At 42.6% G+C, this 19,618-nt stretch overlaps 2 protein-coding genes across 10 annotated transcripts in view; both read right to left on the reverse strand.

Moving 5' to 3' along the window:
• The window catches only part of C1H2orf42 (chromosome 1 C2orf42 homolog), a 39,509-nt gene extending 32,521 nt beyond the window's left edge, over positions 1 to 6,988 (reverse strand). Inside the window, exons 1-2 of one of the 6 annotated variants that reach the window (XM_057772040.1) lie at positions 6,871 to 6,988; positions 761 to 1,014 (exon numbers count right to left, since the gene is read on the reverse strand). The gene's annotated coding sequence lies outside the window, so the exon portion shown is untranslated. Of the gene's footprint in view, positions 1 to 760; positions 1,015 to 4,959; positions 5,073 to 6,153; positions 6,257 to 6,303; positions 6,677 to 6,734; positions 6,778 to 6,870 lie in introns of those variants that run through there. The other 5 variants (XM_057772073.1, XM_057772047.1, XM_057772056.1 and 2 more) reach the window with 5 other exon arrangements.
• A 6,423-nt stretch (positions 6,989 to 13,411) lies between these two features.
• The window catches only part of Tia1 (TIA1 cytotoxic granule associated RNA binding protein), a 34,055-nt gene continuing 27,848 nt past the window's right edge, over positions 13,412 to 19,618 (reverse strand). For all 4 annotated transcript variants that reach the window (XM_057763219.1, XM_057763208.1, XM_057763229.1 and 1 more), the window contains one exon: positions 13,412 to 16,007. In XM_057763219.1, the coding sequence (XP_057619202.1) occupies positions 15,881 to 16,007 (127 nt within the window). In that variant the 3' untranslated portion in view covers positions 13,412 to 15,880. The remainder of the gene's footprint in view (positions 16,008 to 19,618) is intronic.

Raw genomic sequence — 19,618 nt, forward strand, 5'->3', positions numbered from 1 at the left:
GAAGAAGAAGAAGAAGAAGAGGAAGAGGAAGAGGAAGAGGAAGAGGAAGAGGAAGAGGAGGAAGAGGAGGAAGAGGAGGAAGAGGAGGAAGAGGAGGAAGAGGAGGAAGAGGAGGAAGAGGAGGAAGAGGAGGAAGAGGAGGAAGAGGAGGAAGAGGAGGAAGAGGAGGAAGAGGAGGAAGAGGAAGAGGAAGAAGAAGAAGAAGAAGAAGAAGAAGAAGAAGAAGAAGAAGAAAGAAAGAAAGAAAGAAAGAAAGAAAGAAAGAAAGAAAGAAAGAAAGAAAGAAAGAAAGAAAGAAAGAAACAAGTAAACAGCATTCTTCCATGGCTTCTGCATCAGCTCCTGCCTCCAGGTTCCTGCCCTGTCCTGACTTCCTTTGATGAATGAACAGTGATATAGAAGTGTAAGCCAAATAAACCCCCTTTTCCCCAGCTTGCTTTTTGCAGAAATAGTAACCCTAACTAAGACAGTAGCCCAGGCTAGTCTCAAATTCTTCCAGAGTCTCCTGCCTTAGCCTCCTTATTGTTGGGACTGGAGAGCTGCTTCAGCACTGCATAAACTGGAGATGCCTGTACCCCAGTACTCAGGAGGTAGACAAGAGGAATATGAATTCATTGTCATCCTCAGTTACAAAGGAGTTCAAGGCTAACCTGGGCTACATGAGAACCTGTCTCACTAAGAAAAGACCAGAGCGCAGGAAGATGGGTTACTTCCCTTTTACTGGTCCTCCAGAACCCGGCCCAATCCTTTCCAATCCTACCTGTACCCGCTGCCAGGGTGCCCGGAGAACAGTGGCACCTGTGTCCATGAGACCCCAAGTGTGTCCCATTAGTCTGTGATGATCAGACGGCACTGACAGGCATGCCCACGTGCACTGAGATGTGCCCTGCCTAAGTCTTCTGGAGGCTGATCTTTGTTTGCTGTAACAATGCAGACATTCTGTTTCCCCCTGGCAAAGCTCTGGCTCAGGGTTCCAGTCAGATTCCAGTTCCTCTAGATAGAGATCTTGGCAGCCTAAAGCAAAACAAGAGAAGACAGCTGTCATATGACAAAGATGGCTCCTTCTACTTAGAAATAGGCAAGGGCCATTTCTAACAGGGCCGGGACCGCCTCAGCAGTAGAGCACACACATGGCCTACGTGAAGTAGTGGGCAGTCCTCAGAGCAGAACACCAGCAAAAGTAAAAGGCCCCAGAGGATCTACAGCCCAATGTTTAACAATTATTTGAGAAATATATGTCAGATACTGCTATGAAAATTAACAGTTTATACTTCTAACAAGAAAGTAATGTAGCAATAATAACGCCATTATACAGGGCTGACAGAGCACTAGAATTTACAGTATAGAACTGGTCATTCATCTTCCCTAATGTAACACATAATATCTTTGAGTCCCTTATGTTTTCTTATTTTTCATTGAATTCTTTGTTTTTCGAGACAGGGTTTCTATGTGTATCCCTGGCTGTCCTGGAACTCACTTTGTAGACTAGGCTGATCTTGAACTCAGAGAGATCCACATGCCTCTGCCTCCCTGAGTGCTGGGATTAAAGGCATGAGCCACCACTGCCTTTAATGCCAGAAAAGTGCATCAGATCCCCTGGAACTGGAGTTACAGATTACTGTGAGCTACCATGTGTGTTCTGGAAACTGAACCCTGGTCCTCTGCAAGAACAACAAATACTCTTTACCACTGAACTATCTCTCCAGCCTTACGCCTCATTTTTTGAAACAGTCTTTTACTGAACCTGGAACTCACCATTTTGTCTAGACTGATTGCCAAGCAAACCCCAGGGATCCTCTTGGCTCTGCCTCCCAAGCACTGGGATCACGAGTATGCACCTCTGTGCCTGACTCTATGTGTGTTCTGTGGATCAGAATTTAGGTCCTAATATTGCAAGACAGGAACTTCACTATAAGAACCATCTTTTCTTTTCTTTTCTCCCTCCCCGCCACCGAGACAGGGTTTCTCTGTGTAACAGTCCTAGCTGCCCTGCAACTAGCTCTTGCAGACCAGGTTGGCCTCAAACTCACAGATCCACCAGCCTCTGCCTCCCGAGTGTTGGGATTAAAGGCGTGCGCCACCATCACCCGGCTAATGCTTTTTTTTTTTTTTAAAGATTTATTTATTTATTATGTATACAACATTCTGCCTCCAGAAGAGGGCACCAGATCTCAATACAGATAGTTGCTGGGAATTGAACTCAGGACCTCTGGAAGAGCAGCCTGTGCTCTTAACTGCTGAGACATCTCTCCAGCCCCCAATGCTTTTTTATTAAAAGAAAAAGAAATAATCGTCTTGTGATTCTTTTTTAAAAAAAAATTAGGGGCAAATCAGATTGTATAACATACTGCCAATTCTACATAAAAATCATAGAGAACTAACTTTACAAATACACATACACATGCATATTTGTATTAGCTTGTGCAGAGTCTTTTTGCTTTGTTTCTGGGACAGGGTCTCACTATGTAGCCCTGGCGGGCTTGAAACTCCTGGAAATAATGGGATTCCCTTTCCTCTGCCTCCTGATTAAAGGCATGAGGTAGCATACCCAACTAATTAAAATGTTTCCAGAGATTTATTTGTAGTGTGTATCTGTCTGTATGAGTATATACACATGTGAATGCAGATGCCTATGGAGGCCAGAAGAAGGTATGGGATCCTCTGGAGCTGGAGTTACATGCAGTTAAAAAGCTGCCTGATACGAGTGCTGGGAACCAAACTCTTGTCCTCTAAAGAGCAGCAAGCACTTTTAACTGCTGAGCTATCATTCTAATTCCTGCAAATCTTTATTTAATGCAGTATTTCAGTGTATTGGTAGGTCATGTTTGTTTATCCACATTTCCTCCCCCAAGACAGGGTTTCTCTGCTTAATAGTCCTGAGCGTCCTGGAACTAGCTCTGCACACAAGGCTGGCCTTGAGCTCACAAAGATCCACCTGCCTCTGTCCCTTGAGTGGCGGAATGAAGGGCGTGTACCACCACCACCTGTTCCTTTTTGTTTTGGTTTGGTTTTGCTTTGCTGGCTTTTTAGAGACAGGGTTTCTCTGTGTATCTCTAGCTGTCCTGAAACTCACTCTGTAGACCAGGCTGGCCTCGAACTCACAGAGATCTGCCTGCATTTGACTCCCTGAGTACTGAGATTAACGGTGTGCACCACCACCTCCCAGTTCCTTCTTTTATTTTTTTAAGTTAGGGTTTTACTCTGTGACCTGGAACTTATTATATAGCCCAGGCAGGCCTCGAACTCTTGATAATGCTCTTGCCTCAGTCTCCTACGTAACAGGATTATAAGCATGGACCACAATGCTGGGTTATATATTTCAAAACATGTAAACACTGCATAATGTTCAAACACAGTAAACATGCCTATCTCTGAACACTGAACATTTTCAGATCTGAAAAGCCTTTTCCAAAGGAGGTGTACCCTCACTATTTCCACAGACAACCTAAGATTTCTGCATCTGCATAGTCTTCTCCCTTAAAGTCATCTGACTACAGTGGGCATCATATGGTATCTGCTGTAGTGTTATTTGCAGACTACTGAATATGTATGTTGAGCAAGATTTCTCATGATTAGCCACTGTAAATAGTATCTGCATGAAAGGAGCTAAGTATAGAAGATCATATATTGTATGATTCCATGAATGAAACATTCAGAATAGGAAAATAAAGACAGAAAGAGTCTAATGGTACAGGGCTGGGTGGAGAAGGGATTTAGTAGTGATGGTTTCTTTTGGGATGATGAAAGATATTATACAACTCTATGAAATGCTTTTCAATTCTGTAGATTTACAAGATCTCTTGAGTTGTAATATTTTTTAAAAGGTTGATTCTATGTGTACAGCATTTCAATAAAACTATTACTATCTTATAAAAGAGAGGGACAATGAAATTCAAATGCTAAAGGCATAAGAAAGAGAGAAAAAGAAAAAGAGAGATCTGCAGATGGCTCAGTGGTTAAGAGCACTTGTTGCTCTTGCAGAGGACTTGGGTTTAGTTCCCAGTGCCCACATGGCTACTCAGAATTGCCTGTAAGTTCAGCTCCAGAGGTCTAATTCTTTCTTCTGGTCTCTGAAGGGATGAATAGACATACATGTAAACAAACATTCAAGCACATAAAATAAAAATAAGCAAATCTTTTGAGAAAAAAAGGTGGTGGGGAGGCCAGTGAGATGGCCCAGGGGTTAATAGCAGAGAAACTGGGTTCAGTTGCCAGGACCCACAAGGTTGCTCATGACCATCTCTAACTCCTGCTCTAAGGGATCCAATGCCTTTTCACTTCTGAGGGCACCAGGCATCTGGGTGGTGGTATACAGACACTCATGTACATGAATAAATGTTAAAAAAAAATTTTTTTAAAGCAAGGGCTGAGAAATAGTTTAATCATAGAGTGCTTACCCAGAGGCTTCTAGTTTCAGTCCCTCGTACCAATTAAAATTTAAAAAAAAAAAAAAAAGCGGAGCTGGAGAGATGGCTCAGAAGTTAAGAGCATTGCCTGCTCTTCCAAAGGTCCTGAGTTCAATTCCCAGCAACCACATGGTGACTTACAACCATCTGTAATGGGGTCTGGTGCCCTCTTCTGGCCTGCAGGCATACACACAGACAGAATACTGTATACATAATTAATAAATATTATATATATATATTTTTTAAAAAAGCCATCTTGTGAGTTCAAGGCCAGCCTGGTCTACAAAGTGAGTTCCAGAACAGAAATTCCCTCTTAGGGAGGAAAAAGAGTCACCAGAAAAGAGCTTTAGAAGAGTTAGGACTTTATATGGAAAGGCCTCTACAGGAGTTACAAGCCTGGAAACGAGGTACTTCCCAGCATGCTGAAGGCCCCGGATTTAATCCCTAGCACTGTAAGTCACACGAATAAACCAGAAAGTAAAATTTTAGCAAAGTACTTATTAATAGAATGTAAAGTATTCATTGTCACATTGTTAATGTGAATATATCTCACCATTCTGTTGAAAAGGATGTAAATCAAAATATGTAGTAATAAACACTTTGCTTTAATAATTTCACTTCTAAGATATCATAATTTGTACGAATATACTTTCATTTTTACTTTTAATCACACGTCCATGTGTGCCTGTGTCAGGCTATGTCATGAGTACAGGCATTCTGGAGGACTGATGCACTGGATACCCTTGGAACTGCAGTTATAGGTAGTTGTGAGCTACTAGACATGGGTGCTGGGAATTGAACTCAGACCCTCTCCAAGAGCAGTATGCACTCTTAATGACTGTGACATCCTTCCAGCCCCTACTCTGCTTTTTGAGATAGGGTTTCACTATGTACACCTGAGCTGTTCTTCAAGTCAATATGTGGACCAGGCTGACCTCCAAATCACAAAGATCCTCTGTGAGATTTCCTAACTGCATAACAGGAAGAGAACTTTCAGTAAAGAACTAAGTACAGTGTAACTAGGTAATGGGCTACTGTAAAACCACTAAAAGCTGTATCTGTGTAATGAACATGTATCAACACATGCTGTGGAGTGTAAAAGGGGTAGTGCTTTGTGTATGCTATGTTTTGTTTTAAAAAGAAAAAAACTTAATGAGGGGGCGGCTGGAGAGATGGTTCTGTGGTTAAGAGCATGTACTGCTTCTAGAGGACCCAAGTTCGGTCACCAGCACCCACATCAGGGGGCGTATAACTTCCTATAACTCTATTTCCAAGGAAACCAACCCCTTTGGCATACTGAAACACACACACACACATTTTGTTGTTGTTGTTGTTGTTTTTTAAAAAAGAAAGGACACAGTATAGTTGTCTATTGTCTCAGCAGTGATCTGTGACCTGGGAAATGGAGATTTACATTTCATTTTTTACTATTTGAATTTTAAAACTAGGTGAATCTCTGTGAGTTCGAGACCAGCCTGGTCTACAAGACCAGGACAAGACCAGGACAGGCTCCAAAGCCACAGAGAAACCCTGTCTCGAAAAACCAAAAAAGAAAAAAAAAAAAAAACCATGTACTACTATGACTCATTACAGTTTTCTTTTTTGAGACAGAGGTTTTCCTAGACCAGGCTAGCCTTGAACTCAACAGACCCGCCGGTCTCAAGCAGAAAGTTGGGATAAAAGCGTGCGCTACCACGCCCAGCTAGTGTTGGGGGAGGGGGTAAACGTGGGGGGTAGGGTCTGCGACCTAGCCTAGCTGTCCTCGAACTCGAGATCCTCTTGCCTCTGCCTCCCGAGTGCCGGGATAACAGGCAGCGCAACCGAGCCCGGCTTGCAGACTATCTGTCTTTAAAGGATACACAAGGAACGCGACTTGTGAAGAAGCTGCGCTGGAAACCTGAAGGGTCTCGGGACGGTCGATTCTCTTTACAAAGAGGATGAACATCGCCTGGCGCTGGCAAAGGGAACCCAGGAACTAGGTGGATTTCGCCCTGAAGCCACCCAGCTGCAGATCGGTGTGTGGGACGCTGGTTTGGACGTGTTTAGCGCTCCCCAGGTGAGGAGGAACTGCTGGAGTAGCGCATTCACTGAAGGGATCTGTGGAGGCGCTATTTAGGGATGAGACTGTCGGATTGGAGCGAAGTGTCAAGGCTCGCAAGACTTCACTGAGTGTGGGGAATCAGGTGGGTTGCTGTCAGATCACAGAGTCCGGGCCTCAGTCCCACTGTGTTAAGGAGCGCGCGCCTAAGCGCCGCTTCCGGGACCATCCGTCTGCAAAACGCATTTCCCATGCGACCTGCATCCCGGCATCCTCCGCACGACACTCACTTCCGGTGCCAAGTGAGGCCCCACCAGAAGTGTAACTACCCCGACACGCAATTTCGAGAACACATTCTCCGCCTTGACTCCCAACCCCAGCTGTGCCCGGCCGCTGCCCAGCCTCGCACACAGGGGGCTCCCTTACCTGTCTCGCACCCCTAGGGACCTCTCGATGGCGACCGCCCTCGCCGCCTCTCTCTTTGCCTGTTGCGGCCTTTTACAAACGCGGTCAAACTGTTCGCTGTAACGATAGTCGTTATTGGTCAGAGCCACCACGTGCACCAAGGACCCTCCCACCTCAGCTGGAGAGGCACGATGGGATTTGTAGTGTTCTCAGCTGAGAGCGCTGCTTTTCGGATATGATCTAGTGATAGAAACAGCAGAGAAGACTCTGGCTGTCACACGTTCGTGGGCTTCTTAGCTTGACCTAGAGGTACAGAAAACACCCGTGTGACCCCGACTACTTCGAGCCGAAACAACTCTGTACTGAAAACATTGCTACTGACGCTCTATTTTATTAGCAGAACCAGCTGCAATTTCGAGTTTGCGTCGCGCTCTGTTTCATTTGTATGGTTCTTTTCCTCCCGTGGCACTTGCCCATTAGCTTGAACGCTTCCCTCTTGGAATGAGCCGAAACAGGCTTTATGTACATTCGCTTTTCAGAATCATACAGAATAAATCTAAGTTCTTCAGAAATTTTTCAGTTACTCCAAATAGCAATGCCGTTTACGTGAGGCTTGCCTGTAGGAAAATTCTCTACCCTGGCTACTTACTGGGGTGGAGCTGTAGAAAAACTGCTTTACTCTCACCAAATTTTGCTCTTCTCAGTCGTAGAAGTGGTCTTTCCTGGGATCAAATTTCCTAATATTGTTTCAGAAACTGGAGGAAGAAGTTAAAGAAGAGCTTTCTCCTCTCCACAGTTGGCTTTAAAAATTCATACTCATTCTCGAATCATCTGGATGATTGTTTTTTTAACAAAAACATGGCTTTTCAATAGCTCAGTTTCCTTAAGAGATGCTTGTGAGACACTGTCTGGTGGCTGAGAATTGAACCCAGGACCTTTGAAAGAATGGGCTGTGCTTTTAGCCACTGAGTCATCTCTCCAGCTCCCAAACCTCCGTTTCTCCTTTGCTCTAAGGTTCAATATCAGACTGTCAAGTAGAAACATACAAGCACTTTCTTTCTGGGTGCTGTTTCTTTCTCATTCATTGTACCGTGGTTCATGAAAAACCCCTTGATGCTCACCTCTCTGTTCTCAGAATCAGCCAGCTGGCCCCTCACATTATGCTCTCTCTTATAAAGGTTTCTTGGAACACATGGCTGTGCCAGCCTGCAACTCTTTCCAATTGCCATTAAGTACAGGACGTTTATTACGCCATTCACTGCATTGCATGTCCCCTGTGGTATCTGGCAACCCCACTGTCTCCCTATCTGGTGGAATGTTTCTCCACTTCCATTAGGCCTGCATATTCCTGTTCTTGTGGTAAATGGATTCCTTGGAAGGGTCAGGAGTTCAGCTGTGGCTCCAAGTATGTTGTTCTATTTTTCCTTCTCTCCCCGCGGTCTGCAAGTAATAGTTGCTTTCTGTACACCTACTTGGCTATTGTCTGTCCGCTAGTCATTAGCCAGTTTACTTTGTTCCAACCTTTGTTAACAAATCTTTCATCACTCCCTTAAAACTAAAACAACTTTTAAAAATTTACATGGGTGTTTTGCCTGGTGCCGGTGGAGGAGAGAGGGCATCAGATCGCCTGGAATTATAATTATAGATGGCTGTCAACTGATACTTGAGTGCTTGGAAGCAAATGCTCTTAACAGCTGTCCCCAGTCCCAGCATTTGATCTTTGTCTCCTGCCTGATAATAAAGTGTTCACTCAAAAACAGGTCAGCGTGCTCTGAAGGGTTTATGCAAGAATGGAGCTAGGATTCTATGGTGTTGGGTAAACTATAACAGGTATTGAGAGGCGTGCTGTAGTTTCAGTTATCTCGTGCACCATTTGAAACAATGTGAGGGCAGGAAGAGTAGAGAGAGGTGACGTGAAGTCAATCCCAGAGGCTCAGACACATTAGGAAGCAAATCGCAATATGAGCTGGATCCCTTTGTGTAGCAGAAAGGAAGCCAAGGGAGCTCAGGACTAGTAGAGGACTCTTTCCTGAGAACCCAGGGCTAACCTCCTACGCTGTTGCTAGGGACTGGACTGGGGCATCAAGCAGGTTAAACACGGTCTACTGTCCTTGACCTCTAGCTTTCAGCCACTGTGGCTGCTACTTCTGTTTTAAGATTATTTATTTATATAGGTTTTTCAAGAGAGAGTTTCTCTGTGTAACAGTGGGAACTTGGTTTGTAGACCAGGCTGGCTTCAATCTCACAGAGATCTGCCTCCTCTGCCTCTTGAATGCTGGAATTAAAGGCGTGAGCCACCATGCCTGGCATTAATTTTTAAATGTTATAAAGTGTTCTGCCTGCATGTACTAGTGCATATGCTTGCAAGGCCCAGAGGCCACTGGACCTACTGGAATAGGAGGAAATAGATTGCTGTATACTGCCATGTGGGTGCTGGGAACGGAACCCAAGTCCTCTGCAAGAACAGCAAATGCTCTTAACTGCTGAGCCACCTCTCTATCTCCCACCTTAAAGAATTCATTACTGTACCCAAAAGGGAAGGAACTGTGAAAGCTGGAGAAGTCCCTTCAGGGAAGGAGTGCAGGAAGCCCTGAGTGAACTGCTGACACGACCATGTCACAGGCCCTAGCCACGGACCCATGAGAAAAGGGCAGAGCTGTCTGTCTGTTCGATCCCAGTGAGGCTCAGAGGGATGGCACAGCCTTACTCAGGGGTCTGAGTGTGACTGTTGCCAGTATATCCAGAAAATGTATACCACAGCTATTCCCCCTGAATTTGCACTTTGAAGACTGCTCCCCTGAAGAGACTGTTCTTACCACGATTAGCTAAACATGCCTCCATGATCCTCTTGTATACCAGAAACCCTGCTGTTCTAATCAGCCGCATGTAATAAACACCCTGATCTTCTGGAGTATTGAGGTTTGTTCATTAGCTCAGTGCAATGAACAAACAGCTTTTCTGTGCATCTGTGTGTTCATTTTTACTTCATTCTCTCGCCACCCCAGTTAGGTTCAACACCCAGAGCTATAGTACCTCCCTTTCATGGTCCTGCTAGTACTTGGGCCAGCAAATAGAAGGTAAAGAAGAGCACTTGTACACAGATAAAAGTACGGCAGCACAACGATCTACCTAGAGGGTCCCTGGAGAAATGCCCAACAAGCACATGCTACAAGGGCTGGGATGCAGCTCAGTTAGCACAATCCTTGTTTAGCAACCACAGGGGGTCTTTGCTCCTCAGGACTGCATAAGACAGGGCATAGTGGCACATACCTGTAATCCCAGAAAATGGGGTGTGGAGGCAGGAGGGTCAGAAAGTATTAGCTACACAGCAAGTCTGAGACTAGCTTAGACTACATGAGGCCCCATCTCAAACGAAACCAACCTCTACCAAACCCAAAACAGATTCTAGAAGATTCTAGTTAGGGAGATTCATGTCTAGAACACCACCTAATACATATTTGGGTTTATCCTGTAACTGAACTCTGCTTCACATGATTCAACCATCTGTATGAGGAAGCTTTGATTCAAAGACTAATTATGCTGTAGATTTTAGGAAGGTGCAAACTCCTTGCTCTAAGTGAATATTTTTATCATAACTAAAATGTGTACATATGTATGTCAGTAGTTCTCAACCTTCCTAATGCTTCAGTCCTTTTATACAGTTCCTCATGTAGTGATCCTCAACCATAAAATTTTGATTGCTAATTCACAACTGTGTTTGTTAGTTATGAATCGTAATGTAATATCTGATATGTAGGACATCTGATGTTATCTTATTCCCAAGGGAACTTCGACCCCCAAGTTGAGAACCACTGCTATGTGCACCTGAATGAAGTGCCTGTGGAGGCCAGAAGAGGGCACCAGGTCATCTAGCTAATTAGAAGCAGTTGTGAGCTGTCCACTGTGGGTGCTGAGAACCAAACTTGGTCCTCCCCAGGGCAGCAAGTGCTCCTAACCACTCAGCCTCCTCTTCAGCCATGAATCCCACTATTCAAGAATAAAACCACTACCATGGTTTAAAGCCAAATTTGAAGCAAGTTTTAATTAAATACTAGCCAGGTGGATGGGCTCTGGCCCGGTACATACTCATGTTCCTGGGAAATAATGGCCCAGAATCAGGTAAGGCAAAGGCTTAAGAAAAACCCCTAATTCATCGCATTTCCCATCACGTTCATCCAGATGTACCTCCGGCCCACATCCAATCAGGGACAGGTATATATCTTGATGTGTGTCCTGCCTGTGAACCACCTGTCCACATGTGATCAAGCACATCCGGTACAGATGGGTCAAACAAACTTATTTAGGGTACTGAAACCGTGTGGCTTGTTAACTCCCATAAACAGTAGCCTTCAGCATTTCAGGAACTATCTGTCCTTGGGCAAGGGGCCTGCAGAGCAGAAGATTTTTGTTTAATGGATCTCTTATATATTGTAATTAAAACTTGAAATGTAACTGGCTCTCACACAGCCCAAGTCCCTTCTTTCAGCTCTTGCATTATACTGTAATTAACCAGGTGAGAAAACACCTCACTGATGGAATTCTGAACTTTGGGTGACTTTCAAAGACATCTTGAGTTGGGCAGTAGCACACGCCTTTAATCCAGACAGAGGCAGGATGATCTGAGTTCCAGGACAGTTAAGGCTACACAGATTACACAGAGAAACCTGTCTTGGAGGAAAAAAAAAAAAGAGGACATTGGAGTCTGTGAAACTGGAGTTATGGATGGTTAAAGTCAACATTAAGAATTGAACCAATGTCCCTTAGAAGAGCAGCAAGTGTTCTTAACACAGAGACATCTCTCCAGCCCCTAGCACACATTTCTTTTGGAAACGATAACACATGATTTAAAAATAACAAAAATAAAGCTTAAGAAAAAAAGAAATAATAGTTTAATTATGTGTATTTCTTTGTTTTTTTTTTGTTTTTCGAGACAGGGTTTCTCTGTGGTTTTGGAGCCTGTCCTGGAACTAGCTCTTGTAGACCAGGCTGGCCTCGAACTCACAGAGATCCGCCTGCCTCTGCCTCCCGAGTGCTGGGATTAAAGGCGTGCGCCACCACCGCCCGGCTAATTATGTGTATTTCTAAGGCTATACATAAATATGTGCAGATGCCCATTGAGGCCAGGTCTAAAACTCATGGTCATTCTCCTGCCTCAAGTTCCTAAGTGGTGGGATTACAGACCTCCTTAATCATACAGTCACATGAGTAATGCCTCAAATTAAAGGGAGGAAAAAAAAACCTCTGCTCAGTTGCAACATCTTCATTCCATCATTCCATTAAGACTGAAAACTCAATGTTTTGGGATGTTTGTCAATAAATAAAATGGAATACTTCTCAGTGACAGTTTCAATGAGAATGGCCCCCACATGCTTACATATTTGATTGGTTATGTTGGCGGACTGTTTAGGAAGAACTAAGTATGTCCTTGCTAGAGGTATGACTCTGGGGGGTGGGCTTTTAGGTTCAAAAGCCCATGCCCGCCGCTATCCCTTTCTGTCTCTCTTGCCCTCTCAGCACCATGCCTGCCTGCTACCATATTCTCTGCCATGATGATAAGGAACTTAACCCTCTGTAAGCAAGTCCCCAATTAAATGTGTTCTGTTATAAACTGCCTTGGTCATGGTGTTTCCTTACAGAAATAAAACAGTAACTAAGGCAGGTCTTTAATTCCAGCACTAGAAGCAGAGGTAGGTCAACCTCTGAGTTCAAAGCAAGTCAGGGCTATATATGAGACTCTGCCTCAAAACAAAAATAAGCAAAAAAAAAAAAAAAAAAAAAAAAAAAAACAGAAAAAAAGGGGCTAGAAAGAAGGCTCAGTAGTTAAGAGCATGTACTGTTCATACATATTTCAGGTCCTGCTACCAATGACAGCTCACCACCTGTAACGCCAACTCCAGGAATTTAACACCCTCTCTTCTGGCATCCACAGGCACCTGCATCCACAAGCAGAGCTACACACATATATGATGTATATTTCAAAAAGAACCAACAGCTTTAAATATTTATTTATATTTATGGCCATGGGGTGGGTGGGGTGCACACCTGTGGAGGCAAGAGGACAACTTGTTGAGAGTTAGTGCTCTGCTTCCACTAGGTGTGACCAAGGATCAGACTCAGGTCACCAGGCTTGGTGGCAGTCATCTTTACCTGCTGACCAATAAATAAGTAAAAGTTCTCAGAAATCATCACTCGTTTAAAAGATCTGCTTTTTAAAATCTTTTACGCACATATTTTGTTTCACTACCTGAACTACAATCCCACTAGCACCTATAGTTCTTATTGAGTCTAACTGTGAATGCAACTTAGTCTTCTGAGGAACTCCATCACGAATCTAAAAGGAAGGTGAGCACAGAGGTAAAACAAGAGAAGGAAAACCTGAACTGCACGTCTCATTTTCACCAGGAAGATCAGACTCTGGCTTCAGTTAGGTCAGCCCACAGAGCCTCTGTGGGACCTATGCAGACCATGGCTTCAGGGACATGGTGAAAGAACTGATGTTAACAACAGAATACACTGGGAAAAACTCACACACACAATAATCACTGCAAGAAGATCTCACAGGTCATAGAAAACATAAAGGAATTTTAATATCCAAACAGTCAGGATAAAGAATACTGGCTCCATGACCCACAAAGAGTCACTCAGCTTCTATACAGTACCAGAGAGTAAAACTTGAATGCATATTGCAAAGAAGTTCAGTTTAAAAACCTTAATTTCCTTACCTGATACTTATACCAGGATGAAGTTTTTTAGGTTGAAAATGATTTAAATGATTGAACATTGAAATTTAAACCAACGCCAACTATGTTCCTAAAATGTCAGTCTTTCATCAGGAACTCGTCACCACCACCTTCTCAACAGCAAATCAACGTGCATTTTAAGATCTGTGCAATAAGAACATGCTGCTAATAAAAGCCCTCAGTACTGAGTCAAAAGAAGAGAGAAACTATACTTTTGCACAAAATAAATTACTTGTGCTCAAATGATCCTGTGGTCTATGAGTTGCAAAGGAAGTAAAATTCTTTAATAGAGAAAAATACTGAGGGTACTAAAATAGAAACAAAAGGCAGGAGAAAAGAAAAAAAAACTAAAAAAAAGAAAAATTTACCAAAATAGCTTCCTGATGTGTATGGTTTATTTTTTTTCAAATTAAAAAATAATTTTTAGTATTTTGTTTAAGCTGCTTTTATTGCCTGTCCTGATCTGTAGAAGTTTACAAAGAAATAAAATTTTCAAGTATTTAAAAAATTTATTCATCTTCCATAAAGCAAATTTCAATGTATTAGTACTTAAAAATACACAGTGACTTAATGAAACATCAGCACAACTGCATAGAATTGAGCTCCAGGGAAGCACACATTTCGAGCTGTCTTCCTGGGCTCTGCTTTCCAAGAGGACTGGCTTAGAGAACAGGTTAGAGTCAAGTGCTCCTACCTGGAAGATACAGGCCAGGAAATGCTTCCAATTCCACAGGCCTAAGTAAAATGCGGGGAGCTCTCTGCAGGTCTCAAAACCCACAATTCACAGGGGCTCCTTCCTCTCTGATGTCAAGGAGGAGGTTGTGGTCATCACTGAAACCAAACCAAACCAAGAGACTCTGAAATGAACTAGAAATCCCAAGGCTAGAACATTGCCAGCAAAGAGCAAACCTCAAAAATAATGCCGGAGCTCCTAGAGATCAGGGACCAAAGAACCAAGTCAAGCCTGTGTGAGGAGCCTCTTCTTTGATGGCTGTTTAAGGAGGTAGGATTTTAAGGGTTTTTGTTTGTTTGTTTGCTTGTTCATATTTTGGCCTCTGAATATTTAAAAAAATGTTTTGCCCGGCTGGTCCTTCAGGCTAATTTTGGAGTTCTTAATGAATCCCAAGCCTGACAGAGGAATATTCTACAGTTTCACAGCTATCATTTGTACACATTAAAGTGGATTTACTTCTTTAAGTAAATCTAAATAGAAAACATCAAATTAATATATTCCTTTACATACAACTTTGTGTCTCAAAATTCTTGAAAAACAAGAACAGATGAGTTTTTATCAAAGACCATCAAAGTAAGTATGTGATATTCACATGCAAACGTAAAACCCGTCTCACGTCAACTCTTCATGACACCTTTAGGAAGGGAATGACATACAAAGCTTGCTAACTTGCGGAACTATCTTAGGAAACAACACATGTAAACATGGATGCTGACACATGAGGCTGATGTGGGGGAGGACTGAGCACACTGCAGAGTCTCCTTAGTCACAAGTTGTTGTTTTTATAGTTCCTGGTAGATGGCAAAGTTTATCACAGAAGATAAAAATCCCTTTAAACAAATCCAACAGGGGATCCTTGAGGCACCTTCTCATGTAAAAACAAGATGAATGTCATTTCAGTCCATCTGAGAAAAGTTTTCAATCTAAGTGAACATCATTTTTTTTCATTTAAGAATATTTTACAGAATTTTCATAAGGCAGGACAAATTTGTGAAAAATGCAGATACAAAATGATATAAACTAATAATTTACATTTAAAAATTCCAAAGGGTAACAGTGGAGATGATATAGGTCACATAATGCCTACTCTGTAAAACTAACACAGACCCGTGCATACGCTGAAAGTTCTAAAGAACTTCTAGATTTTGCACAGGTCGGCTTTTCTTTTTACATCTATATTACATGTTTTAAATCCTAGCAGGAATGCAAACTAAAACTGCACACTACCTTAGTGGAAAAAGTTCAACATTGTGCAATTTTCTGCCTCTTAATTTTTAAAAAGTGGCAGCAATCCCTGCATTTGTCTTTGAAACAAGGATCTGAGAAATTTTATCAAAAAAGATAATGAAGGCAAAAATTGGCAGACATCCACCATCTTGTTCCTTTTTTAAAACAATGTGGATGAAAAGTAATTTCATGATTAAAAGATGAAACCTTTAAATAAATACATTGTTATCTGGCATCTGTGCGGACTGATCTGGTAAATCTTTAAGTAAACAGCAGCTTTCCTACCCTCCCTGTGGCGTCAAGCCCCTGGCTTCCATCCTGTGGTCTGCTTTCACTGGGTTTCATACCCTGCCACTCGATACCCAGCAGGCTGGTTAGGAAGCATGCTGCCATTCTGTCCTTGAGGAGGCGGCACACTGTAGTTGGGTCCCATCCACGGGGCAGAAGACTGGGTCTGACTGTTGGAGAAAGTGAGAGAAGCAGAGGGAAGGAAATCCACTGTTAACAATGTCAGGCCAGGTGTGAGGGGCACATACACAGGGATGCACCTTCTCTCTATTCTTGTTTATAACTTATTTATTTTATTTCACATGTATTGGTGTTTTGCCTGCATGTATGTCTGTGTGAGAGTGTCGGGTCCCTAGGAACTGGAGTTACACACAGTTATAAGCTGCCATGTGGGTGCTGAGAATTGAATCCATGTCCTCTGGAAGAAGAGTCAGTGCTCTTAACTGAGCCATTTCTTCAGCATGAAGGGACATAGCTTTTCTTAGCCCAAATATAAGTAAAGCTGTTAAGGCAGGAAAAACAAACACAAAAGTATTTTCTCTTAAAAAGAAGCATCCCCAGCCAGGCATGGTGATGCAAGCCTTGATAGCCTAGTCCACAGAGCTAGTTCCACGACAGCCAGGTCTGCACAGCAAAATCCTGTCTCAAAGAAACCAAAAAACTGCTGGGCAGTGGTGGCGCATGCCTTTAATCCAGCACTTGGGAGGTAGAGACAGGAGGATCTCTGTGAGTTTGAGGCCAACCTAGTCTACAAGAGCTAGTTCCAGGACAGGCTCCAAAGCTACAGAGAAACCTGTCTTGAAAAACAAAAACAAACAAAAACCCCCCAAAAAACAAAAAACCCACCCCCCCAAAAAACAAAAAACACCCCAAAACAATACATACATTTGGGTAATTTATATTTTTATAAGAAAATATTATTTATTTACTTATTATATATAATTATGTGTTCTGCCTGCATGTTTGCCTGCATGTCAGAAGAGGGTACCAGATCTCATTATAGGTGATTGTGAGGCACCATACAGTTGCTAGGAATTGAACTGAGGACCTCTAGAAGAGCAGCCAGTGCTCTTTACCTGAGTCATATCTCCAGCCCCAAGAAAATAGTTTTAGGCTGGACGTTTAATCCCAGTAATTGGGAGATAGAGGCAGGCGAATCTCTGTGAGTTTCAGATCAGCCTGTTATACAGAGTGAGTTTCACCAAAAACCAAAAAAGAAAAAAGAAAGAAGGAAGGTAGGAAGGAAGAAAAGGAAGAAAGAAAGAAAGAAAATATTTTTAATCTATTAACTCTTATTCCTTTGGTTTTTCGGTTTTTCGAGACAGGGTTTCTCTGTAGCTTTGGAGCCTGTCCTGGAACTCCCTTTGTAGACCAGGCTGGCCTCGAACTCACAGAGATCCACCTGCCTCTTCCTCCCAAGTGCTGGGATTAAAGGTGTGCGCCACCACCGCCCAGCAACTCTTATTCCTTTGAACTCAGAAAAACCTCTCCCCACTTAGGCCAGATGCACATTATACAAGCCATTCCCTTTGTTTGCAGGCACTCAGGAGGCAGAACAGGCGGATCTCTGTTTCAAAACAGTGAGTTCCAGGCCAGCAAGATACATTGTCTCAAAGCAAAAAGACACAGACACACACAAACTTAATTACCAGGAATAGAGCAAACTAACATCTATAATTCTCAAAGAAAATTTTAAAGTAGTTTTAAAAAGAATATTTAAAGTTTTATCTTTCCTTTTTTTTAAGACTTATTTTTATATGTTTGAGTTTTGCCAGCATGTATAGATGTGCATAGCATGCCTAGCTGGATCTCTGGACTGAAATTACAGAGTGACCTGTCATGTGCTGAGAACCGGGTCCTCTGTAGAAACAAGTGATCTTAAGTGCTCAGCCATCTTCCCAGCTCCATTACAGAATATTTCTAATTGGGCATTTTCAGACACATATACAATATATCACTTTTCTTTTTTCTTTCATTTCTTTTTTGGAAAAAGGACTGTTGCCTGAGCTAGCATGGCATTTGCTATGTAAACCATGCTAGCCTCCAAATTATAGACATGTACCAGCCTCTGCCACCTGAAAGCTGGGATTAAGAGTATGCCATCTCAACTGCCTTATGGTATATCTTGATTTAATGTGTTTATAATCCTAGTTTTTTAGAAATGTAAATAAAATGGCATCATTTGGGTGCTTATGCCCTGTGACATAACAGTGTATGAACAAACCTTTCATACACGAAAAAAAAAAGCACAATGCATATCAAAGTACTTGTTACTGCTCGTTCATTTCATCCGCTCATAGGGAACAAAGTCCAGGGCCATGTGGGCATAGCCAAGGCTGCATTGGCAAACAACAGAAACACCAGAGGCTGGGTTAATGCCAGAGTTCTACATCATCACAGGTTCAACTTTGACAAATGTTGTGAGACATTGGTTACCTTGGGTATGAAGAACCAAACCTGCTGCCCAAATGTCCTTGATTAAACTGTGAACCTGATTAGGGGGAGAGACAAGTAACAATGGCAAAAAGACTGAGGCGAATAGCTTATGTGGTGCAAGTGGGGGACCAGAGAGTTTGGGGAAAGGAAAGCTCCTAGAGCAAACTCTCATCTCAGAGGCCAAATTCTCTGGCAGAGGAACATACACACAGAGAGAATGGGGAGTCCTTTTGATAGCTGGAACCCACATAAAGGGAGAGTCTTTTTCTCTGGGTTAACAATGTATATCCAGGGGCTGCAGAAGTTGGCTCAGGAGTTAAGAGCACTTGTTCCTCTTGCAAAGGACCCAGATTCAATTCCCAGTACCCACATGGTGCCTCACAACCATCCAAAGTCCAGTTCTAAGTGATTCAATTCTAACCACTGCAGACACCAGGGTGATATACAAACATATATGCAACCAAGAGACTTGCAACAGATTAGGAGGCTACAGAGATGGTTTAGTGGTTAAGAATACTGGCTGCTTTTTCCAGAGGACCTGGTTCAATTCCCAGCACCCACATGGAAGCCTCAGTTCTAGGGAATTCAACACACTCATACAGACACACATGCAGGTGTACATAAAATAAAAATAAATAAATTTTAAAAAATAATAGGTAAGGAGCTACAGTTACATGAAAAGCTTAGAAACTATCAAGTACTTTTCACTAGAAGGTTGATTTATTTGGGTGTGTTGTTGGAACCCTGTAATTGGGAAGTCGAAGCAAGAGAAGTAAGAGTTCAAAGTCATCATCAGTTTTATATCAAGTTCAAGGCTAGCATGGGCTTTATAAGATTTCGCCTCAGAAAACAAACAAACAAAAAGTTGGGACTGGTAAGATGGTTCATTAGGTCAAAGTGTTTGTCACTCAGCTGAAACCTGAGCTAGATCACCAAGACTCACAGGGCAGAAGGAAAGAACTCCCACAAGTTTTCCTTGGGCACCATGAGTACCAAGTGGTATGTGTGTCACACAAATAAACAAAATGTAATAATAAAAAAGTTGATTTATTATTAAACATCACCAAAATTTGTTTTGTTGTAATCACATTTCAAAGAAAAATATTTCTAGGCAAAATTTTATCTTATTTTGTGTTGTGGGAGCTGCGGGCTGTGTTCCTGCCACCCCAGCTCCTGGTCACCTGGCTAGCTTATGCCCCAAAATAACAACACACAAACTGTATTCTTTTAAACACTGCCTGGCCCATTATATCTAGCCTCTTCTAGGCTAATTCTCACGTAATAATTTAGTCCATTTCTAATAATCTGTGTAGCACCCCAAGGTGCGCTTACCGGGAAGATTCTA

This window comes from Chionomys nivalis, chromosome 1 (assembly GCF_950005125.1).
Source record: "Chionomys nivalis chromosome 1, mChiNiv1.1, whole genome shotgun sequence".
In the NCBI taxonomy this organism is placed as follows: domain Eukaryota; kingdom Metazoa; phylum Chordata; class Mammalia; order Rodentia; family Cricetidae; genus Chionomys; species Chionomys nivalis.